The 26,319-nt window shown below is 34.9% G+C and overlaps 1 protein-coding gene across 6 annotated transcripts in view; it reads right to left on the bottom strand.

The window, feature by feature from the left end:
* ADK (adenosine kinase) overlaps positions 1-26,319 on the bottom strand; it is a 523,395-nt gene that overhangs the window by 313,485 nt on the left and 183,591 nt on the right. For all 6 annotated transcript variants that reach the window (XM_070566356.1, XM_070566381.1, XM_070566372.1 and 3 more), the window contains one exon: positions 22,635-22,713. In XM_070566356.1, coding sequence (XP_070422457.1) covers positions 22,635-22,713 — 79 coding nt within the window. The remainder of the gene's footprint in view (positions 1-22,634; positions 22,714-26,319) is intronic.

The raw sequence follows: 26,319 nt of genomic DNA, 5'->3' as shown, positions 1-26,319 counted from the left end.
CAAGTATATGGGAATACAGGGGAAACAAGTGAGTTTTTCTCATATATAACATAAACAAGGTAAAATGCAGATAAATGACAAAACATTAAAAACATTTCCTTAGATTTTTAACCAGTATGCTATACCTTTTCCTTCCCCTCACACTCACCAAAAAACAGGATTTTTCTGGTCAATAGAGTTGAATCCTAAAATTATGCTAAATGAATATAACTCACATATATTTTAAATCAATCTAAAGACAATTTATAGTAATAGAATACATTAATATCAGCTCAAATAGTTTACATTCCCTCACATGTACAAGAAAAATGGCCCTTCAAAATGGAAGGGAATTTCATCAACTGGTTTAAAAATAACAATGAAATAAAGAGCAGAACAGACCGGACTACTCTTGGCCTCTGGCTTCCTTCAATATAGAAATGCTATAAAGGGAAGAGTAAGCCAGCACCGATGTAGTACAGAAACCTCCACTTTAATAAATCATTTTTTCAGAAAAAAGAGAAGTCTGCAAAATCTGTGAAAGTGATTTATCTTCAGGTGAATAAAATGAACAGCAATTGATCTTGCACCTAGGGAGTGATTATTCTACAGGTTACAAATATATCTCTGTTAAATATCGCTACAGGTTGGGTGGTCTCATGTTTTGAATAATTTATTTATATATTTAAGATTTAGGATGTATTTTGAAGTTTTGTAGTGGATGCTACCCTTTCTGATGGGTGATTAATTTTTCTCTTATTTGGACACTTTGTACATCTGTAAAATGAATCCAGCCTGGCATAGGAGCATATATGAGTGGCACCAAATACACATTTGGGGATAAGTAGCAGAGGTAAGACCTCCACAAGAAAGTGATGTTTAAGCTAAGACATATGAAATTGGTACAAATTGGTGAAATAAAGGTTAAAGGTCGATGAGATTGCATATTTTATGCCAATGAGATAGGTGACCACCAAAAGTTTCAATTTATAACACAGAATTCTGAAGAAATCATGAGTATTCTCTAATTTAGTCTATAAAGAGGATCATTTTGAAAATGAAACTATTTTATTTATATTTGTAATCCTGGAATCCTGTGAAGAGGTTAAAAAAGCAATAGACGAAGGAAAAATAGTTTACAAAATTAATTTTCATACAATTAGTTTCAAAGTCTTAAGCCCTCACTTTTTTTTTTTTAAATATGTATCATGGGGTTATTCTGTCATGAAGAGAGAATTAGCTTAGACAAGAGATGCAAAGGATGTAAAGACCTAAGACTTACTGAATGACAAAATACTAATTTTAGATTCACAGGAAGTTGCAAAAATAGTACAGAAGGCTCCCATGTCGCCTTCTCCCAGCTTCCCCTAATGATAACATATTACATAACCATAGTCCATTTTCAAATTCAGGAACTTGACATTGGTACAATACTAAACTACAGACCCTATTTAGATTTCACTAGTTTTTACACACATTCTTGTTTTTGTGTGTGTATAGTCTAAGAAATCTTACCAGTTGTATCGATGTGTGCAACCACTACCACAATCAAGATACAGAACTGTGCCATCATCACCAAAAAGACCCCTATGCAACAACTTTGTATTCACACTATCCCCCTTGCCCTTCATCCCTAAACTCTGGTAACCACTGTTCTGTCTTCCACAACTATATATTTTTTATTTTAAGAACATTACATAACTGGAATCATACAGAATGTAACCTTTTGAGATTGGCTTTTTTCACTCAGGATGACGCCTTTGATACCCATGCAAATTGTCTACATCAGTACTTTATTTCTTTTTAAAGCTGGGAAGTATTCCATTGTATAGATGTATAACAGTTTGTTTATCCAATCACCTGTTGAAGGTTATTTGGATTGTTTCCAGTTGGGCAATTACAAATAAGGCTGCTATAAATATTTGTCGCAAGTTTTTGCATAAACGTTAAGTATTCATTCCTCTATGATAAATACTCAGGAACGTGACGGCTGAGTCAAATGGAAATGTAGTATGTTTAATTTTATAAGAAATGTCAAACTGTTTCCCAGAGTGTCTACATCATTTTACATTCTTACCAGCAATGAATGAGAAATCCAGTCATTCCGTAGTCTCAGCAGTACTTGTTATTGTCAGCATTTTTAAATTTTAGCTATTTGAATATACATGCAGTGATTTCTCATGGTTTTAACTTGCACTTCTCTGATGGCTAAACATACTGAAACTGTTTAACATGCTTATTTGCTATCTTAAATATCCTCTTTTATCATTTAAACATTTTAAAATACATGATCTGAAGAGGGAATATTACAATAATATCTCCAAGTGTGCAGTTAGTAAACTCTTCTAGGTAATTAAACAGTCTGACAACAGGGATAAATACACAAAAAGTTAATGAAGCTGTAAGAATAAAAAGTGGAGACAAACATAAATATAAAAAATATAACCTAAGTTATTCAGAAAAATATCATTATAGGATGATTTGATTAAAGCTATTATAATAACCTAGGAAAGGCACTTAAAAGTCATAGGGCACGCACCAGATGCTCTAAGTGCCCCTCTTATATCCTTTGGACCTGTTTCTCCTTGATCCAGATTATTTCTAACAGCTGGTATCTTCCTCTCTATGTCTAAGAGCTTTTCTTCTGAACTGGTGAAGAAAGCTGGTATATCCACCTGAGCACTCAGGAGGTGCACAGTTCTCTGGATTGCACTCCACAACCAATAATAGCAAACACACTCACTTCTGGTGAGTTAATTCTGAAACTGATTTTGACACTGATTTTTCTCAAAATTCCCCCACAGCATAAAGCTCCAGCAGCCTATCATGGTATAATAACTTTTTATTAGCTGCATTGTCTTCCTTGAATCACCTCCTGCCACCGTCGCGACTGTTACTGACACCTCCCAAATAGGCCATTTGTTCTAAAACCCTTGTCCTAGGTTCTGCTGCTGGGAAAACCTATATAAACTACTCAGCACAACAAAGTAAGTCTCCTGAAAAATAAAAATATTTAAAAGAAAAGAGTAGTGACAACCAAGAAGATGGATGAGCTTTCCTTTTTCTACCTATTTACTTATTACTCATTTTAAAACTGTCTTCAACTGTAAATTAGCAGCACAGTTCTCCGCATATTGAAAACATAATTTCTAACATGTATATTACATCAAAATTCAACAGATGTCTATGACTATAAATGAAATTTTCAACCTGTAAAATGTAATACAGTAGTCTCCCCTTACCTGTTGGGGATACGTTCCAAGACCCACAGTGGATGTCTGAAACTGCAGATAGAACCCAACCCAATATATACTATGTTTTTTCCTATACACACATACCTTTGATAAAGTTTAATATATAAATTAGGCATAGAAAGAGATTAACAACAATAACTAATAATAAAATAGAACAATTATAACAGTATACTGTAATATAAAAGTTACTGTAGATCTTAGCAACCTCAGCATACGATTTTTTCCTTTCCTTATTAAGTCAAGAACTTTTCACCTTTTCAGTTGAAGCACTTTATGATTTCTATTTGGCACATCCGAACTTCCAGCATCTCTACTCTTGTGCTTTGGGGCCATTATTAAGTAAAATAAGGATTACTTGAACACAAGCACTGAGATACTGCAACAGTGGATCTAATAACCAAGATGGCTACTAAGTGACTAACGGGTGGGTAGCGTATAGAGCGTGGATACACTGGACAGAGGGATGATTAGCATCTGGGGTGGGACAGGATGGTGCAAGATTTCATCATGCTACTCAGAATGGACACAACTTAAAACTGTTCAATTGTTTATTTCTGGAATTTCCCATTTAACATTTTCAAACCGTGACTGACTGTGGACAACTAAAACCACAGATAAGGAGAGAACTACTGTAATTTCAACTTCCGGATTCAATCTAACATGATTAAAGAGACCATGAAAAATAAACACATCAAGGGTTAGTATAAAGCTGCAGTAATCAGCACAGTGTGATACTGGAGAAAGAACAAACATATAGATCAATGGAACAGAATACAGAGTACAGAAATACAACCATATAAATGATTTTTGAAAAAAGTACAAAGACAATCATAGTGATTTATAAAGATTTCAGGAAAGGGTACCAGCTAGAACAACTGGATGTCCGTATGCCAAAGCAGGGGGGGAAAGAAGAACTTTGTTCCATATCTCACCCTACATACACAAAAATTAACTCAAAATGGATCCCTGACCTAAATGTAAAAAGTAAAACTATGAAAGTTCTAGGAGAAAATCTTTCTGACTTGGATTAGCGAAAGAATTCTTAGGTATTACACAGAAACATAATCAATAAAAAGCAAACTGATAAATTGCTAATAAGAATTTCTGCTCATTAAAAGATATTATTAAGAAAATGAAAAGACAAGAACAGACTGGGAGAAAATATTTGCAAATCACATATCTGATAAAATGTTTGTATTCAGACTCTACAAAACTCAATAATAATGAAAATAACACAATTTTTTTAAAGCGGTAAAGATATGAACAGACACTTCTCCAAAGACGATATACAGATAGCAAAAAAACATATTAAAAATATGCTCAACATCATTAGGAAACGGTAAATGAAAAAAGGGATACGACCCTACCACTTTTATAATGGATAAATAACAAAATCTAACAATACCAAGTGCTGACAAGGACGTGGAGTCACTAAAACTCTAATACACTGCGGGTGGAAATACAAAATGTTAAAGCCAACAGTTTTGCAGTTTCTTATGAAGTTAAACATACACTTACCATGTGACCCAGCAATCCCACCTCTAATAAAATAAAAACATATATTAACACAAAAACTTATATACAAATGTTTATAGCAGCTTTATTTATAATCGCCAAAACTGGAAACATTCCAAGTATTTCTCTGCTGGGGATGGATGTACAAGCTGCAGTACATCAAAATGATGGTATACTACTCAGCCATAAAAGAAACAAACTACTGATATACCATAAAAGAGATCACTCTCAGATGCACTTATGCAACTGAAAGAAGCCAGATTCAAAAGCTATGCACTGTATGATTCCATATAAGTGTCAGGAACTCACATGAGCTCAAGAGAGCTGAGTTGCCAGGTTTGGGAGAAGTCCATTAAGACAACAAGCCAAAATGAAAGTAATACTCAAGCCTTTCATCACTTACTGTGATACTATAAGAAACAGGCTAAACCATAGAAAGCATAGCTCCAGACTGTTCCATTTTCCCCCAAGGAGCAGCACACTGGTCAAGGATCAGGTGGATCAACACAATTGTGAGGGTGGTTTCATTGCCAAGGGAGTCCCCAAACAAAAGGCTCCAGCAGTTTCACGACTCTGGGTCCAGGGGAAGGCAGAAGAGGAAGAGCTAGGAGTAGAAAAGTACTGAGTACTAAGTCAGTAGAGAAAGATGTCTTCAAACTTCCCCCTCATTTCCCCAATAAGAAGGTCTTGACAGAGGCATCTGAGGCAGGCCTCTCTGAAAGCCCCAGATAAAGAGGCCTCTGAATGAAGGTGCTTGAGCTAGAAATTCAGATATGTGCAAGAGCATGGCTGCCCAGAGGGGCAGAGTCCTTGACTGCAACTCCCTTCAGAGACTGCAATGCACTGGTTTTGCATTCCAATGGTGAGGGGAAGGCAGCTTTCTCATGTAAAGCTCACAAGGCAAAATGTTTGTAAATGCCTATGACTGGGCCTAAGAAAAAATCACACACAGGTTTTTAGCTAGGAGCTGGATTCCTCAATACGAAACACAGGAAAAGTCAAAACTAAAGGGACAAAAAACTATGAGTTATGGGATTTGATTTTATCCTATTCAAAAGCTAACACAAAAGTCTGTTACTAATTCATGGATGAGGGCAGAAGACATGAGACTCCTGAGTCAAAGACAAAAGACTTTATTACTCACAGCAAGACACAAGAACATAAGCATATTTGCACAGTTCCCCTTCCTCCAAGTCCTATGGTGCTAAGACAATATGGGTCAGATAACTGGTTTGTATGTAGTGGGTCTGCACTGGCAGGTGAGGAACATCAAACTTGGTGAATCCACCAATTTTACAGCAAACAGTAACTAAGTTTGCTCTTTGTCTGGGGAAAGACAGTTACCTCATATCTTAAGTTCACCAGCTGTATAAATAACACTCAGAAATGTCCCAGGGGCCAGCCCCGTGGCTGAGTGGTTAAGTTCACGCGCTCGGCTTCAGTGGCCAAGGGTTTCACTGGTTCAGATCCTGGGCGCAGACATGGCACTGCTCATCAGGCCATATTGAGGAGGCGTCCCATATGGCACAACCAGAGACACTCACAACTAGAATATACAACTACGTACTGGGGGACTTTGGGAAGAAGAAAAAGAAAGAAGATGAGCAACAGATGTTAGTACAGGCGCCAATCTTTAAAAAGAGAAAAAAGAAAGAAAGAAAGAAAAGAAATGTCCCAGGAAAAAAGTAGTCAGAGCCTTACAGTTCTGGCACAGCGAGCAAGAAAGACTGTCTCTGCCAAGAAAAACAGAGCAGCAATTGCCAAGAGCTGAGGTGAGGGAAAGGTTGACTACAAAGGGGCACAGGGAAGTTTTGTGGTAATGGAACTATACCTTCTCTTGTTTCTGGCAGCGATTATACATCTGTATACATGTGTCTTAAGTTATATAATTGAACATTAAAAAGGTCAATTTAACTGTGTGTAAAATTATTTCTGAATTTTAAAATGGAAAAAAAAAAAGAAAATGAAGATATTGGGACCTTGTGTTAACATCCTCAGTGGCCCTTTCTGCATATGTCTACTTTCAGTTTCCAACTACTTAACAATGTTTCCAGCATTCATTTAAAATTCATTTATTACACTTTTAGAGATACTGAAAACTATTCAAACTTACTAACCTAGGACTCACAGTTTCTAGATCTCCTGGTGTTTACAATTTTTGAGAAAGAAAATAGCTTAAACTTGCAAAATAAAATAAATAAAAATTAATATAGTTTACTGTTGCCTTTCAGCTTTCTAAATTAAGATATGCAAAATACAGTAACATTTGGCAAGCTTCCAGTCACCCTTCTTACCATCAATATTAACTGACACACAGAATAAATTTTCAAAATCATCAAATTGCCATTGCTCATGTTTCTCCTACTGACCAGTGATCTAAACATTTATTTTAGTTAGGAAGGTTTTTAATAGAATGTAACATCTGTTTTATGTTATTTGGGAGACAGCAAAATTCTTCCTCTCTGACTGGATTATTAATGCTCATGCCTTCTACGGAGTTATTCTCTTCATTTGGAATCCCCACACTAGCTCTCCGAAGTGCAACATACTCCCTCATGTAACATATTCTGCTAACTGTATAATACTGTAGATACCATAACTTTAATGTGACATGCTAGCATTTCCTCCTTAAACAACAAATGCATTTCTTATTCTCAATCACAAATTTAAATTTCCTGTGTATTCCCAGCTCACCAGGCATTTTTCTCTTAAAACAGCTGCATAAAAGAAGATGATTTCAAGTTTTTTATTTTGTCATTTCATTTTTTATAGACCTCTCTACAACTCTTAGAATGGAAAAGTGAAGAGATATTTGTTTTAATCCGTGTACTATTAAAGCACCTTAAGCATAAGAAACATTGTAAACTAGTTGTACTTCTTAGGAGTGATGTAAGTCAGTCCATGACACATATAAAATTATTTAAAGTAATGGTTGTATTAAAATCAAGACAATTCCCTTTAACAAAGGCATTCTGCCTGTGTTCAACTCTAGAATTATATTAACGTGAATACATTTTCATTTTGATTTTTAAAACTCCTCAAAATTTGAGATATATTCCTCATTTTGTTTGAGATTAACACCAAGATTTATCTGAGCACATCTTACATTTCATTGATTAAAATGGAGATAAAATAACATGACAAATGGAGTTGTTATATTTCTATTACCTTCAGTTTTTCTTGTTGTGCAATATTTTGTTCATAATGAATGGATTCTGACAAAATTGAGACAAACTACATCACTACTGATGATTCTCAATTAGTTCTTCAGTTCATTTCCTTTGCCTAACTCCAAGAAAACTACATATGGTTTAAATTACTGGTATTTTTTACTTTCTGCCAATACACAAACTATGCATTTTTTGCGTTGAAAACATTCCCGTGAATAATTATAATAGTCTCCAAAGAGACCAGATGGTAATAAACTCTAGAGCAAATTTGGAACCTAATCATAAGTTTACCTTTTCATAGTCTCATCATCATAATACAGTTCTTTGTGTTATGCCATTAAAAAAAATACTGGTGAGAGAAATAATATGAGTATATATTGTACTTAAATAAAAAGATATACAATCATGTTAGGGTCTTTGATAACTACACACACCCCCATCTTACATTGTTAGCAATTTTTAAGAGAGCATCAACTTGATAGAGTATGACATTACTTATCACATAATATAGTGATTTTTACATTAGCAAGATTACTATTAGAATAAAATTGAAGAAATATGATCTACCTAATGGCAGCAAATGATTTGAAGTTAAAAAAATAGAAATACAGTCTAATATTATATAGAATTCCCACTGATTTTTATTTTGCTATTCTTCTAGGAAACATAATTAAATTATTCTGGCCATGCCATTTCAATCGAAGTAAAAGACTTGTATAATCATTTATCACTCTATTTAACAGTATCATGCTTGTGAGAAATAAAACTGAGGAGTGGATTTCAAAAGAAGCATAATTCAAAACTTTCAAAACATATTTAGTATATAAATTAAATTTTAGGCATTTCCTTGTATCTGTAAAAAATAAAAGTTAGCCAAAGAGTAGCTTATTTTGTACTTTTCAATTTAAGCTACAAAATTAATGTATAATAATTAGCTGTATTTTCTGTATTCCTTATAATATCTATAACATATATATCTATAATATATAAACCTATAATAATATACAATGTCTCTGGTATTAAAAAATTCTTATAGCTCAAAACAAGGAATATATAAAATTACACAGCAATGGAAGAATAGAGAGAAAACAAAGAGAAGTACAACAAGGAGAGAAAAAGAAAGTTTAAATAGAAACAGCAAATATAAATTTGGGGGGAGGGCAGAGATTACAGAAAACAGAGACCAAAAAAAGCACCTGTCCAAAAGGTATTTTATCTTTTTGTTTGCTATTGTAAATAAACTTTATAATTTCTATTTATAGTCTATTAAAATGCCTCAATATTTTAATTTTAAATCCAGATAATTTATTGATTCTCTGTTTATAACAGTTTTCACTTCATTTTGTTGGGGTTTTGCACAATAGATTCAAGATAGCCTTAATTTATTTTCCTATTTTATCTATAAAATATGATGCTGGTATTGGAGTTGAGAAAGATAGATTCTCTCATATTAAGGAAGCTTATATCTATTATCATGAACAGATGCTGTTTTAACATCTCCAGAGAAGATCCAGATTCTCTTTCGTTTTACTGATATGTGACTAAAATAATAGATATTATAATATTAAACCATCCTTGCATTCCTAGAATTAACCCTACTTCCCAACTTGGTCATTGACTATTAAGGTGGCACTAGATTCTATTTCCAAATATTTTGAGATGTTTACAATAGTCATAAATAGTAATCTATACTTTTAGTTTTATGCTCACTTAGCTCTTTTTCTTTCTGCTATCCTTGCTGGGTTATGGTATAAATGTGAGAGCAGCTTGAAAAAAATAATCTAAGGGCTTTTTTTCTCCAGTTCTGCCAAACGGTTTAGAATTATCTTAGATTCTCTGCTTCTCACAGGTTTGGTCTATTTTCCTAGTGAAGCCAGCTAGGATTATTACTCTTGTGGAGAGTAAGGTCTTTGATAATGAGGACTATTACTCTTGTGGAGAGTAAGGTCTTTGATAATGTGCTCTATTTCTTGTATAAGCTTTATTTCATTAATTTTTTCTGTTTAGAGTGAATTTTGGCAATTTACTTCTTTTGGACAATAGTTCACTCCATCCAAGTTAATTCATTTCATCCATAGAAATGAAAATGTAAACTTTCAATGGGATTTTATTTTTCACATATTATATGATAAAGAACACTCTGAATTACTCTGAATTGGTGAGAATGCATTAAAATAAACATTTCATTCAGTTCAGGTGGAAACAGAAATTGGTAAACTGTTTATGTGGACAAATTTGGCAACTTCCATAAAAATTTACTACACCAATGCTCTTTGACTCAGCAATTTGATTTGTAAGGGTAAATTATAGATACATTCACACAGATGGAAAATGAAATGTATATTAAGATACGCAATGAAACATCTTTGTAAGCCATCTAAATGTCCAAAAGTAGGGTATTCATTAAACAAATTATAATACTGTCAAAGAAGGGACCATTATGGCTATTAAAAAGAATCAGCATAGGGTATTTATCCAAAGAACTTGAAAACACAAATGTATAAAGATACATGCACCCTTAAGTTCACTGCAGCATTATACACAATAGCCAAGACGTGGAAGCAACCTAGGTGCCCATCGAGGGACGAATGGATAAAGAAGATGTGGTATATATACATAATGGAATACTACTCAGCCATAAGAAATGATGAAATCCAGCCATTTGTAACAACATGGATGGACCTTGAGGGTATTATGCTAAGTGAAATAAGTCAGAGGGAGAAAGTCAAATACCATATGATCTCACTCATAAGTAGAAGATAAAAACAATGACAAACACACACATAGCAACAGAGATTGGATTGGTGGTTACCATGGAGGGGGGTGGAGCAACAGGGGTGATTAGGCTCACATGTGTGGGGATGGACTATAGTTAGTTTTTGGGTGATGAACATGATGTAATATACAGAGAATTCAAAATATATTACCAGATACATCTGAAAACTATATAATGTTATAATCCAATGTTACTGCAATTAAAAAAAACAGAAATCTGCATAGAAAAAAACAGGTAAAAAAATAAATAATAAATCAATTAAAAAAATAATTGCTTTACCATTGCAATAATTTCAAATTTCATTAACAGAAGATCAGGCCTTTCATATCATAATAGTATCAATGTTAAACAAGCACATATTTAAATAAGTTTAAAAATTAATGTGAATACATACTCCTGAAAATGTCAATGATGGAATGAGTCTCTTGACTGGTAAAGAAGTAAAATTTAAAAATAGGAAGTCACTGGCTCTAAATGGAAGGCAACAATGCCCCTAAGGAGGATAAGGAGAGACAAGACATGGAGGTTGGGGGTTCTGAGTACTTGGTCACCTCTAAAGAGCAATACACAGTACAGTGCCTAGGAAGCAAAAATTTTGGCTCACTTTCTCACAGTTAAAATGAGCACCTGGCAAACTAGTAGAACCTGGAAAGTAATATCACAGATACTCATTTGACAATTCATTATTATAGACTGCAAAATTTGATACTATAATATCCAGACTATATCTATGAAGGATGAAGAGTAGCCATTAGACAGTAACAAAGATAGAAGGGATACAGTGGAGACAAGTCTCACATGCACCCAGACTTCTACCCAAGGATATTTCCCAGACCACAATATAGGAAAATAGAGTAAAACATACATTGGCAGTCTCATTAAGGTGAGGAAGCAAATCAGAGTTCAGGGATGTCCTCAGACATCTGGGATTTAAGGAGCAGGGTACCAGAGAACAGGGAGCTGCAGAGAAAGAAGCCCCAAAAAACTGTAAAAATGTTCCTTGGGAGAATAACGCCTAATATAAACTAGAGACTTCAGGTGATAATGACGAGCATATGTATGTTTATCAATTGTCACAAATGTACCACTCTGATGGGAGATGTTGATGACAGGGGAAGCGTGAATGTTTGCGGGCAGCAGCTATATGGGAAATCTCCATACCTTCTGCTCAATTTTCCTGTGAACCTAAAACTGCTCCAAAAAATAAAGTTTATTTATTTCACCCTCTCCCTCGAAAAAATGAAGAGCAATTTCCTAAGATTTAAGACAAACCCTAAATATTTTGACAGACGTACAATTCATTTACTAATTCAAGATTTTTAGCAATAAGCTATTAAAGTACTACTACAATAAAAATCCTGTCTTAAGAATGTTTTTTGGACATACTTGGAATCTCTTCACCCATGGAATCAGAAGAAAATTTTATAGTAATACTCAACTTAAAATTATAAAAACACTGTGTTCCTATACATATCTTTTTTTTTCTTTGTGACCATTTTAAGTAGTGGGTATTTTCAGAACTTATATTAAGAACAGGCATTGAGGTGTTAAGTTGATTACATAATTGTTTTCTCTTTTGAGCCTACTGCTAAAATATATTATTTTAATATTTTTCCTTCTTTTATTACTTTCGCATTCACTAAAATATAAGCATTATGAGGGCAGGCACTTTGTTTTGTTCTCTGCTATTTCTCCTTAGCATCTCCAACATTCTGTCACTTAGAGGACATTCAATGAACATTTTTTTAGTGACTGAATTGATTAATAGACATAACCTTTTATGTGAAAGCTGTATTTTTCTTTACTGCTTGATGTTGTGGTTTGTACTAATTTTATTTAGTTTTCTGACTAACAAATAATCAGGAAACTCTCCCTAACACTAGAAAAGTTGGCTGATTTCACAGCCAAAGCAGTTGTGACCCAACAACGATTGCTTAACTCACTTGATCAGGGAAGTTTTAGATACCTGATGAGCAGGGAGGTGTCTGTGTAGTAACAAACACCTCTTGTGGCACATGGATAAACACCTCTGGGGAAGTAGAGACTCAATTACATAGAATTAGAGAGCAAGCACATCCACTGCAACAAATTTCACCCAATAACCCAGTCTTTTGACTTATCCACCTGGTTATCCTCTGGTTTAGCACTATCATACAAACTGCGCTTCTTGTATAGTTCTTTACCCTGCTTTGTGTACTTGTTGTTCAAGTCTGTTCCTATGGCTTGCCAAAACTTTGTAAACATGATGTACCTAACGAGGTGATGTTAGGTCAACAATTTTAAATGATTTCTAACACTTATGACCTCAGACAACTATAGACTTTGAATAAGAGATGCCTGAGAGTTCTCCCTCCCTCCCTGTCACTCAAATGTGGCCTAAATGGTTTCCAACCACTATGAACTTTCCCTTCAACATGGGACATGACAACCAGCAAAGGTCCTCCTGAGGGACAAAAGCACTATATGCAGAAAACCTGACTCTTGGTCAGTGATGCTTTTGAAGAAAAATCTTGATGATGGATGCCCCCTGTCACCACTCTTATTTAACATAGTATTGGAAATCCTAGCCAGAGCAATCAGGCAAGAAAAAGAAATAAAAGGGATCCACATTGGAAAAGAAGGGGTGAAACTGTCATCTTTGTGGACGACATGATTTTATATACAGAAAACCCTAAAGATTCCACTAAGAAAGTTTTAGAAACAATAAAGGAATACCAAGTCACAGGGTCATTTCTCGTGAATAAAGGGGTCTCAATAAGATTAAAAACTGATTTCTCACCAGAAACCATGGAGGCCAGAAGGCAGTGAGATGACATATTTAAACTGCTAAAAGAACCAAGAATTCTATATCTGGCAAAAATTATCCTTTAAGAGTAAAGGAGAAATTAAGACATATTTAGATAAACAAAAGCTAAAGGATTTTGTTAATAGTAGACCTGCCCTACAAGAAACGTTAAATGAAAGGACACTAGACAGTAATTTGAAGACATAACACAAAATAAGGAACACTGGTAAAGGCAACTACACGAGTAAATATAAAAGCCAGGAGTACCACACTTTTGGTTGCAACTTCTCTTTTATTCCTATAGGACTTAAAAGGCAAATGAACAAAACAATAATTATAAAGCTATATTAATGGGCACACAATCTCTAAAGATGTAATCAGTGACAATAACAACATAAGGAGGGAAGACGAAGATGTAAAGGAGCAGAGTGTTTGTATGCTACTGAAACTAAGCTGGTACAATTCAAACTAGGTTGTTATAGGTTTAGAATGTTAACTGTAATCCCCAAAGTAACCACTAAAAAAATAACTAAAACACATACAGAAAAGGAGAGAAGAAGGGAATCAAAATGGTACAGTACCAAAAATAAAAAATACATACAAATGAGTACTTGTCATGAACTGAATTGTGTCCTCCCCAAATTCATATGTTGAGGCTCTAATCCCTAGAATTTCAGAATGCAAGTGTATTTCGAGATAGGGCCTTTAAAGTGGTAATTAAGTTAACATGAGGCCCTTATGGTGGGCCCTAGCCCAATCTGACTGGTGTTCTTAGAAAAATAAATAGGAACACACAGAGAGACAACAGAAGTGTGCACAGAGGAATAACTACACAAAGAGGTAACAAGAAGAGAAAGGACTCAGAAGAAACCAAAACTAGCCAACATCTTGATTTTGGGCTTCTGGCCTCCAGAATTGTGAGAAAATATATTTCTTTTATTTAAGCCATCCAGTCTACGGTATTGTTACAGCAGTCTTAGGAAACCAATATAGTATTTATTTGAAATTAAATATTATTCTGTATTATTTACTTTTCTGTCACATAAGTGCTGTTATTTAAACAAAACAACAGAAACAAATTACTAATGGTGGCAATTAGTAATAATTAAAAGCAGGACTAATTAAACAAATAGTATGTGTGAGAAAAATATAACAATCGTTATAATGCTTCTTTTGTTAAAATAAACATAGCAACTTATTTCAACTTTTCTTAACTCTTTATTAGATATTTACATTTTATAGGCCATAATGTGTATTCTTAACATATGTAAATGTAAAATTTTTAATAAGAGTAAGTATACTTAGCTTAAACAGATATTACCAATATTTAGAAAAAATAACACTGACATGTTTCTTTTTGTTCCATGAAATAACAGAATATTTTTACTCTGTTCCCTTTCCAATAATACTTCTTCCAATTAACTAGAACCATTAGGACATCCTTCTTTTAGGTGTGGTTAAACTGAATATCGTTAAATATAAATTTCACTTTCACTTACAGCTCTGCTCTTATCAAGTCCACATTCTTGGTGTGATTCTAGTGTGACGCCGTCAGCTAAATACGCTCTTAACAAAAGCATTTGAGCGTGAAATACTTAGGATTTTACTTACTAGCAATAGCAGGTATTTGGATATATGAGTTAGCTTCTAGCTTTACAAAATATCCATCTACTTTACATCTAAATGGTTGTTTTGGTATTCCAATTGTTTATCAATCACATACTTTGCATTTATAGATTCATTATATATGCCATCCAGGTCTAAAATGAACATCATTTCAAAACACTCAGAAGCACAATGATAATTTCAATTTGTGCTATCAAAGTTGGATTCCAAATAAGTTACAGTTTTAGTAAAGAAACTGAGAAAGTATTATTTAACTTGGCTGCCCTTTTGTGGTGACTTTTCTCCCCCCTTAATTATGAAACAGTCATATTACACAAAAATGAGTCATGTGTTTGTTGTATCAGCTTTTTCCAGTCTCCTTACAGCCTCTTCAAATATCATCAAACACTTTTGGAGAAATGGCATGTAAATTTCTGCTCTACTGTAACCTTTTTCTCATTCTCATCCTCAATATATTGCCAAATTAGACAAAAACATTCTTGTCTCACATTTTAAAAATATTTTACTGCAGGACATCTTTTCTAAGTCCAGCAACAATTACAGTCATTTTTTAGGCACATGTCCTGGGAAGCTATCTCCTTCCATTTCTTTAAAGTCAAAAATTACAACGTGTGGCATCTGTACATACTGAGAAAACTGAAAAGTGACCAAAAACATTCACTATGAAAGCATCAGTATCACAGGAAAACAAATCACATCTCTTTTTAGCAGTGTTGTATACAAGGTGTACAGGATATTTAGCAGATAAGATGTTTTTATTCTCATTAATAAGAAGTTTACACTGAAGGGAATTTGACAAAATTTAAATTTGCACTGTCTGGCAAATATGCAGATAAGAAAAGTCTAGAACTGTATTTGGACGTGATATCAACAATATTTTGTTTTACATTGCCTGTGGTTTCATTAAATCTTCAAGAACATGATTAAACAAATCAAAGTATCTAAAAGTTAATAGGAACTTTTTTTGTTGACGTGATTTGCTAGTTCAACTGATATATCAAAGTACAGTTGTTGCTAAGATCTGACAGAATGAGCTCTACATTGTAAAGTGTTAACCTTTACTCTCCTGACGGACTCTCAGTTCTTTCACAGAGGTGGTGACTTTTGCAAATAATGTTCTCTTTCAATTTTCTGCATATTTTTCCATAGCTACCATGTAAGTTATCGTTATTAACTACCGAACAAGGAGAAATCCACCTAAACCTGGTGTCGTGTGGGGAAATTACCTTGAAGCACTGGTAGCCTCCTAGTATATAAACAAGCAAAGTATCTTGGAAGGCACAGAACAGAAAGGACCTACAGACCTCAGCAAAAAGAGGAGGATTGGCAGCAGATGTTAGCTCAGGGCTAATCTTCCTCAAAAAAAAAAAAAAAACAAAAGAGCAAGAAACAAGGGAAAGAACTGAGGTAAGTTAGTACTCAAGGTGCACTACCTTAGGATGCAATCAAGTATAAGGACCACCCTAGCTGAACGTTCAAACATCCTGTCTCTCTTCACCTCATTAGCCTTGCTACATACTCACTTGCACTCTGGGAGAGACTCAAGGGCAAGGAGGCTAAAGCTTGAGAAAGAGACTGCTGAATAGTCAAGGTTTTATTTGACTTTCTGGAGTAGAGAGTATATGGGACCAGAATGAGAACATACTAAGTGTCACTAATGAGTGATCAACTTGGGGGTGATATAACTGTCAGCTCAGTGGTACACGGTCATGATATGTTCTTTCCACCCCTTCCTACCTATAAGTAATACTCATGTTTGTTACAACATAGTTTTTCTCTATTCTATCTTCAGCAGTCTTACAGGTTACAAACTTACTTGCAACTTATATTTAACTCGAGTTTGCCTGTTTCCCAAGCTACCTGTCTATTTACTATCTATATTTAAAATATCCTATGAGTTTTGCCTCAATCATATAAGCTATCAGTTTACTTTCTATGAATTTCATCCATCCTGTTTGTTTTTCTTGTCTTTACAGAATAATTGAATATTTTCAGTATAAATATTACATAGAACACATACAGATACAGAAAAGACATATTACATATGCTAAATACCAATAAAAACATAGTAAATGATCTGTGAACAGTTGGATGACTGAGTTCTAATTTTACCGTAGATCTTATCATATTTTAGATCTACAGTTCAAGTATCTAGTAGACATTCAGTTAGTGTAGCTCTACTGGACTGATATTTGCTGCCCAATATTTGCTTCTTCAATAATCTACAGTGATAGAGAAAATGGAAAGTGGTACTCCAGTTGTTTTCTAGGGTAAAGGAGAACTCAAATGGGTAAGAAAAGAAGACGACAGCCCAAAACCAAGCAATCAAACACACTAACACAAAACAAAACTCAGCACCTTCCCTGGTGGGCTGTTCCTGTGCAACTCCTTTCTACTGGATTTGCCTAGACTTTTTAGACAGCTTTAAGCTCAATCTCAATGTCCACATTCATTCATCACATTAGATACAGCCAAGACTAAACCATGATTATTCACTCTAAGGCTGTAATATTTTTTTGATATTTTACTTAAAATTTAGACGAGACAGTTTGAGTTAGCAGTTACTACCTAGTACAATAACTAGCATACAGCTGATGCTCAATAAATATCTGCTTTATGTACCAAAAAGAATCAGTTATTCCTATTAATGATTGCCAAAGAAAATCTGAGCAATTCTCCTTCTAAAGGGAAGTACTTCTAAAAGAATGTTTCCCAAAACTATGTGGTTATCCTAGTCATAAATTATAATTTGGCAATTATGTAGTTGGATCATCAATCAGATGCAAAGGAAAAGTACTCTCAAAGTATTAGGGGAAGTAAAAAGTCAAGCAAGATGTTCAATTGAGGGCTAGATTGAAAAACATATTTTTAAGTGGACGAGAGCCACAAATCTAGTTGTGCTGTGCACGAATGGGTACACTTAGGCCTTCTTAAGATGAAGAAAATTCAGAAAAATGGGGGGGAAAGCCTTCAACCCTAGTGGTTTCCAAATTTTCTTTTAAAAAGTAGTATAATTTTTTTAACCATTTGTTATCTTATTAATCCTTACAACTTCCATCTGAGATAAGCTTTAACCTCCACATTTACAGATGAAAGGTCTATAAAAGTTGAATAAATTGCTCATGGCTTCATAGCCAGCCAGTCAAGTGACAAATCTTAAACGCAAACTCATTTCTAATGGACTCTCATGGTCCCAAGAGCAAATCCATGCTCCTGACTTGTTATTTTTTAAATTGTGTTAAAATAGACATTCACAAAATTTACCTTAACCATTTTTAAGTGACATTAAGTGACATTCACATTGTTGTACTACCCTTACCACTATCCATCTCTAGAACTCCTTTCATCATGTAAAACTGAAATTCTATACCTATTATGCAGTAACTCCCCATTTTTCCTTCCCCCAATCCCTGGCAACCACCATTCTATTTTCTATCTCTAAGAAATTTGACTACTCTAGGTCTCTCACATAAGTGGGATCATCAGTATTAGTTCTTTCATTACTGGGTTATTTCACTTGGCATAATGCTCTCAAGAGTCATTCACATTGTAGTATGTGTGAGAATCTCCCTTTTTTTTTAAGGCTGAATAATATACCATTGTATGCATATACCACATTTTGTTTATCTATTCATCCATTGAAGTACACTGGGGTTGCTTCCACCTTTTGGCTATTGTGAGTAATTCTGCTATGAACATGAGTGTACAAATATCTCTTCAAGACCTTGATTTCAATTCCTTTGGGTATGTAATCTGTCTTAGTCTACGCAAGTTGCCGTAACAAAATACCAAAAACAGGAGTGCCTAAACAATATAAATTTATTTCTCACAGTTCTGGAGGCTGGGAAATCTAAGATCAATGTGCAGTCAATTTGGTTCCTGGAAAGGACTCTCTTCCTGGCTTGTAGATGGCCAACTTCTCACTGTGTCCTCATGTGGTGGTAGGGGGAGGGGAGAGCAAGCTCTCTGATGTCTCTTCTTATAAGGGCATTAATCCCTCATGACGGGACTCCTCATGACCTCATCTAACCCTAATAACATCTCAAAGGCCCCATCTCCAAATACCATCACATTGCAGGGTTAAGGGCTTCAACATATGAATCGGGGTGGGGGTGGGCACAAACATTCAGTCTGTAGCATTCTCAGAACTGGAATTGCTGGGTCAGATGGTAATTCTATTTGTAACTTCTTGAGGAACTACCATACTGTAAACTATCCAGTGTACAGGGTTCCAATTTCTCTATATCCTTAATAACACTTGTTATTTTATGTTTATGTGGTAACAGCCATCCCAATGAATGTGAGGTAGGCAGCATAAATTTTTAAAAAGTTAAATTTTACATTAAAGCTAATATACAAAATAGAAAGCAAAATTGTTCTTCTTTTAAATACAACAAATTTAAAACAAATCTAGAAATACCCTTGCCTCCTTGTGACAACTTGTGAGAGCCCTGACCAACAGTTTGAGAAAAATCTTAGAAAACAGACTGATAAACCAATCTGATGTTGGGAAAAGGGGGTTCAAGTTGGATAAAGAAAAACTGCTATTCGTGAGTGTCTCTTTCAGTTTTCCTAGCTCAAATTTAAAATCTAGGACATGAGATAAAAATCCTACTGAGAAAATGAGAACAGTCGTGATTCAACCAGAAATTGAACATAACACTGGAGGTGTATTTGGGCAGATATATAGAGTTTTGGATTCAAGTTTCCAAAAACTGGAGAAATCATATACATGAGTACTGACATATTTTTATTCTGGTTCTTCTAAATTTGTTTGTTTGTCTGTCTTTTCGGGGTGGAGAGAATTGTTCCTATAACATCATATTATACTTAATAGTTTATTCTTCTATTGCTCCACGCCACCACCCTGATGCCCAAATATATTTTCATTATAATGAAAGCTTCAAGAGTAGGATCAAGTCCATTATTAACTGTTGCATCAACACCATCTAACAGACTACCTGGCACATGGTAGGAATTTAATAAATGATGATGAAGAAAGGGAGGAAGAACAGAAGAAGAAAAGTTAGGATACTTAATGGTTGAAAAGGAAAAAAAATGGTAAGTTTTGCAATGTAAGCTAGAATTTTATAAACAAGGGAAATTTCCTGTTTATTGATGTTATCTATCATATATAGCACAGAGATTTCTCTAATATCAATACATGTTGGCTGAACTAAACTGAATTGCTTTGCATATGGTCTAAAAGAAGGATTGAGGGGGCTGGCCCCGTGGCCGAGTGGTTAAGTTCACGTGCTCTGCTGCAGGCGGCTCAGGGTTTCGTTGGTTCGAATCCTGGGCGCGGACATGACACCGCTCATCAAACCACGTTGGGGCAGCGTCCCACATGCCACAACTAGAAGGACCCATAGGGAAGAATATGCAACTATGTACTGGGGGGCTTTGGGGAGAAAAAAGGAAAAAAATAAAATCTTTTTAAAAAATAAATAAATAAATAAAAGAAGGATTGCTAGTCTTACTATCAGGATAGGATTTCAACCCCAAATATACCATTAATAAGAAAGTAAAAATAACGGATGAGCCACCCAAAACTTTAAATTCCATTTACATCCTCGGTAAAGATAGGAACAAATACACCATTACTAGAATACATTGTTACAATGAACATGAAATATTGTCAAAACTGAAAATAATAACAGGCAATGATGGTTTTATTAGTGAGACCAACATCAGGTAGAAATCCAATCAAGAGCTTGATATTAATTATATAAGTAATAAATCTTGGGAAAGTAGGAATTGAAAAAGATCCTCAAGAAAGAAGAAATTTGTTAAGTGGACAGCTAATGGCTTCCTGGCTCTAGAGGGAGAGAAGAGTGAAGGGGGAGTAGAATGTGCTTTGACAGACTGAGGCTTTAAAAAAGAGATCTGTCATGGACAGAATTGTTCCCACCTGAAAATGCATATATTGAAGACCCAAACCACAACGTTAACTGGAGATAAAGCCTTTAAGGAGACAATTAAAATTAAATGAGGTCCTAAGGGTGGAACCTCTCAACTGACAGGACTGGTGTCCTTATAAGAAGATGGAAGAAACACCAGAGATCTCTCTCTTTGCGGGCACAGAAGAAAGGCCATGTGAAGACAGTGAGAAGGCAGCGATCTACAAGCCAGGAAAGAACCCTCACTAGAAGCTAGTCCTGATGGCACCTTGATCTTGGACTTCTGCCCTCCAGAACTGTGACAAAATAAATTTCTCTTGTTTAAGCCAAGCAGTCTGTGATATTTTGTTGTAGCAGCCCAAGGAGACTAATACAATATTCTAAGGACAAAAGTAAACTGTAACTTTTTCTAATAACTTGAGCTTACAAAGTGACCAGCAGGCTGTTTTAACAAGAACAATACAAATTCAATTGACAAATACAAAGATCTTCTCATTAGGCCACTCCACACAAATGATCACTTTCAAGATTAATTTTTACAACTTAAAGTATTTTAATACTATGATTAAATTTGAGCTTTGGAAGTAGGTAAGATAATTACACTGCACACTAAATCAACTAAGTGTTAGTCCAAAAAACCAGAAATTGTTCAACCTTTCTCAATATTCTACTTCTCCAGTCCTTGAGATAATTAAAATTCAAAGGAAAAGCAAATCCATGAAAAATCAAAATGACCAGAGTCCATCAGAGTTGACCAATGATTGCAGTACGTGAGATTTTCAGCTACTTTTCAAATCACAAAGGGTAAGAACCTGTGGCAGGTAAAGCTTTTTCATCTCCTTCATAATTGAAAGTTTAAAAAGAATACTAACCAGTCTCACTCAAGATTAGGTTAGGCTGGTGACTTTGAGAGAATAATGTCAAAATGAGATTATCCAATTACCCATTGGAAGATAAAGATATGAGTATAGATACAGCTATATAAATTTGTACTTTTTATATATATTATATATATATATATATATATATATATATATGTATGTATAAGTATATATAAAAGATATGCACAGATATAGATATATAAGTATCTATACATATACACATGAACACTTACAGTATCTTGTTCTAAGAATGTCCTTTCGAAGCACCATATGAAATGCAGAAGCCATAAAGTCTAATTACATTAAAAAAACTGAGAACTTTGGCAAAGTAAAAGACACTATAAGCAGAGTTAAAGTATAAATAACAAATAAACAATAAATGGCTTTCAATTTATAGAATAAAAAGGAATACTAACCATAAAAATATCAGGAATTTCCACAAACCAGTAAACACAAAAAATTCTAAAATAATAAAAAAGGAATCAACAACTAATTAAGAAAGAAAAAGTGAAAATGAACAATAAACATTAAAAGATATTCAAGCTTACTAACAAGCAAAGGAATACCAATTAAAATAAAATAATTTTTGTGGATTAGATGGGCAATAACTGCTAAAATCCCAATTCAAAACCAACAAAACTATTCTATAGCAACAAAATACACCCTGGAAAATTTATGAACAATGACCAAAAGGCCTAGAATCATTTTATAATCCATTTCTTTGTAACTTTTAAAATAATTAACCAACCTGGGCCACTTTAATTGAATTCTGGGTAGAGCCACCAGCATGATATTCAACTTTGAATTTTTTCACAAGTTCATCAAACCTATAAGGAAATCACAGTAGAAAAAAGTAAGTTAGTATCTGTCACTTGTCACAATGTTATATTTTCTGATTAGAAATGCATTAAATCACAATTAGTGGGATTTTTTTTGAATTATACAATTATGTTGAATAAATGACTTAAAATACTGTACGAAAAACAACTTTGCTACATTTCCATACTGAAGAAATTTCTTCCACAATTGTACAACTACAAGAGTTTAAAATACATAGGCTGTCCATACTTAAACATTAAACTAAACATGAGTAAAAATAAAAATACATAAATTATTGTTTATAAAAGCAACACATATTTCCTATATTAAGTGTTGATCTCTAGAAACCATACAAATGTATATTCAAATAAATTTTTAAAGCTTTTGATATCATAAAGACTATTAGCTTATAATTTAAAGAATCAGGAAACTATATTGGGTTGTAGGAATGATTCTAGGCAAGTTGCTTGGTGATAGTTTCTGTATCTGCCAAATAAAGGCACAGAGAGAGATGACCTAAAGCTTTGATATTTCATTATTCTGGTACATGATAAAAGCTATTTTCTCTCCAGGAAAATATATATACTCACTTTATGTGAAACTTTTCATATACATGAAACATGATCCATGTACACCTCTCCTACTACATATACCCAGTCAAAAGACTATGGACAACAATTCCAATAAGTCTCACATTAGATGGCATTAATCTGGATCACAAATCAATATTCCCTACTACATGGCTCTAACATGTTAGGAACTATGGGAGATATCCAAGGGGCATAAGTATGTACGTTAATGTCAAAGGATTTACAAGCTGTGGAAAGACAAAAAGATGAATAAACATGAAAAAATTGAGAAAATTAGAAAATACTGAGTTACAGAATAACAAAACATATGCAATATAGAGCCAGCCCTGATGGCCTAGTGGTTAAAGTTCGGCACGCTGTGCTTTGGTGGTCTGGGTTCAGTTCCAGGGCACAGAACCACACTACTCAACTGTCAGTAGCCATGCTGTGGTGGCAGCTCACATAGAAGAACTAGAAGGACTTATAACTAGAATATACCACTACGTACTGGGGCTGTGGGGAGGGGGAAAAAAAGGAAGATTGGCAACAGATGTTCACTCAGGGTGAATCTTTATTAGAAAAAAAAAAAATGTATGCAATGTAGACAGCAAGTGCTACAGAAGGTTAGTCAAAGGAAAAGAGAGATTGGGACGTGAGTAGAGTATTCAAGGAAGATTCCAATCATGGAAAGTATTGTCAAAACTTTAAGTATAGAAGCAGATCCTTTTATTCAAATGAAACATTTAACAGAACATCAAAATATAAAAAAGAGATAAATGTAGAGATGATCAGATTAGGAGTAGGGAAAACGTAGCTATATCCACTCCCATTTCTCTAACTGTCTTGGGATTCCATCTATAAAACCCTGAGATGCCACTAAAACAATTAGCAAACTAGCCAAGAACTTTAAGAGCAATATTTGTATACCACTAATAATACGAATGTAATAATAACAGTAGAGAAGGGAAAGTACATAGGCACAGATGTGGTTAGGTGAGTAGCTGTGGTAGTTACGGGAAGTGCCTTTCTAACTACTTTCTGAACTAGGTATCAGCTAACTGTGATGTTAGAGATTGGAGAAGAAAGGGAGAGTGAGGGCCAGCCCTGGTACCGAGAGGTTAAGTTCAGCATGCTCTACTTTGGCGGCCCAGGTTGAGTTCCCAGGCATGGACCTACACCACTCACCAGTGGCCCTGCTGTGGTGGCAGTTCACTTACAAAAAGAGGAGGGTTGGCAACGGATGTTGGCTCAGGGTGAATCTTCCTCAGGAAAATAATAATAATAAAATAAAATAAAAATTTTTAAAAAGGGAGACAATGGCAAAGTAAACGCAGAGTCATCAATTGCTAAGCTCCTCTGAGGTCACTCCATTTTCAATCTATTTAAATTTATAGTGATTACTGATATATGAGGGCTTAATGCTGCCATTTTATGACTTGTTTTCCAGTTCTTCTGCCCTTTTCCCTTCTTTGCTGTCCAGTGCATTTCCGACTACCAATTCAGCTTGGTACTTCTCTCTGAAAGTTTTCTTATTTTTCTCTTTATCATTTGTGTCTCTGTTCTCATTATTTGTCTAGTGGTTACACGAGGTTTGTATAAAAAAAATCTCATAGGACCAGTGACGTAACCATGATGGCGGAGTGAGCTTGCCCAAGACTCTCTCCCCTCCAACATACAACAAAAAGGAGCAACCGTATTCCAATAGAAAATATTGTAATAGCACATGAATCCTCAGAGAGTCATGGAAACCAAACAACGGAGGGCAGAAAGCCTGGAGCCCCCCACGGAGGAGCTGGTAGGGGTAAGAGAGAACTTGACTCCCTCCCCTAAAGGCTGGGATCACTGGCGTGGGAGGCTCTGTCAAGGAAGGAGTGGGGAAGAGGTCACATGTCCGTGGGATCAGCCAAGACTTCCTAGTGTCCTTGCAGCCTAGAGGGAAGCCCTCAAATGGGGCGAAAGCTTTCCCATGGGGTGACTTCAACAAGCCAAGACCCCAGGAAACTAGACAGCAAGAGCTAATCGGGAAACCAGGGACTGTAGGCAGGAGAAAGCATCCCCCAACACATCCGAGCCACACTGCACCATCTTGGCTGAACGTGCAGGGCTCAGAATACGTGGCTCTTGACTTTTATCCCATGGCAATAGGCTGTAACTGCAACCTAATACTATCACAATGGGAAAACCTCGTTCTTCCAGATCAGACAGTTCCTCAAATCTCCAAAACAGAGAGCCAATAAATACCCAAAATTCAGTCCGAAGGACTCATAAATAAGTAAATTAAATGACAATGAATTCAAAATAGCCATTGGCAAAAAACTCAATGAGGTAAAAGAGAATATAGAGAAACAATTCAATAAGTTCAAGATCTACTTCACAAAAGAGACTGGAACTATAAAGAAGAGTCAATCAGAAATACTAGAGATGAAAGACACAATGGAAGAGACAAAATAAAATATGGATACCCTGAATTCTCATGTGGACACTCTAGAGGAGCGAATCAGCATAATCAAAGATATACATGTTGAATTGCTCCAGACAGAGGAGGAGAGAGAACTGCGACTAAAAAGAAATGAAGAAAGTCTACGAGAAATATCATGACTCAATTAGGAAATGGAACACAAGAATCATAGGTATTCAGGAAGGTGAACAGAAGAATGGAGCAGAAAGTGTGCTCCAAGAAATAATAGAAGAGAATTTCCCAAATCAAGGGAATGAGAGTGAAATGTGTGTGGAGGAAGCTATCACATCACCTAGATTTGTCAATGTAAAAAGATCTACTGCAAGGCATATAGTAGTAAAATTGGCAAAAATGAATGACAAAGAAAGAATACCAGGACAGTAAGACAGAAGAAAATAACCTACAAAAGAACGCCTATCAGACTTTCAACAGATTTCTCTGCAGAAATCTTACAAGCTAGGAGAGAATAGAATGACATATTCAAAACTTTAAAAGATAAAACTCTTCAGCCAAGAATATCTTCAGCCAAGAATACTCTATCTAGCAAAAATATCCTTAACACATGAGGGAGAAATTAAATCTTTCCC

This window comes from Equus przewalskii, chromosome 1 (genome assembly GCF_037783145.1).
Source record: "Equus przewalskii isolate Varuska chromosome 1, EquPr2, whole genome shotgun sequence".
Taxonomy (NCBI): Eukaryota; Metazoa; Chordata; class Mammalia; order Perissodactyla; family Equidae; genus Equus; species Equus przewalskii.
The sequence above is the reverse complement of the archived record's forward strand: the minus strand, read 5'-3'. Positions and strand labels throughout refer to the sequence as shown.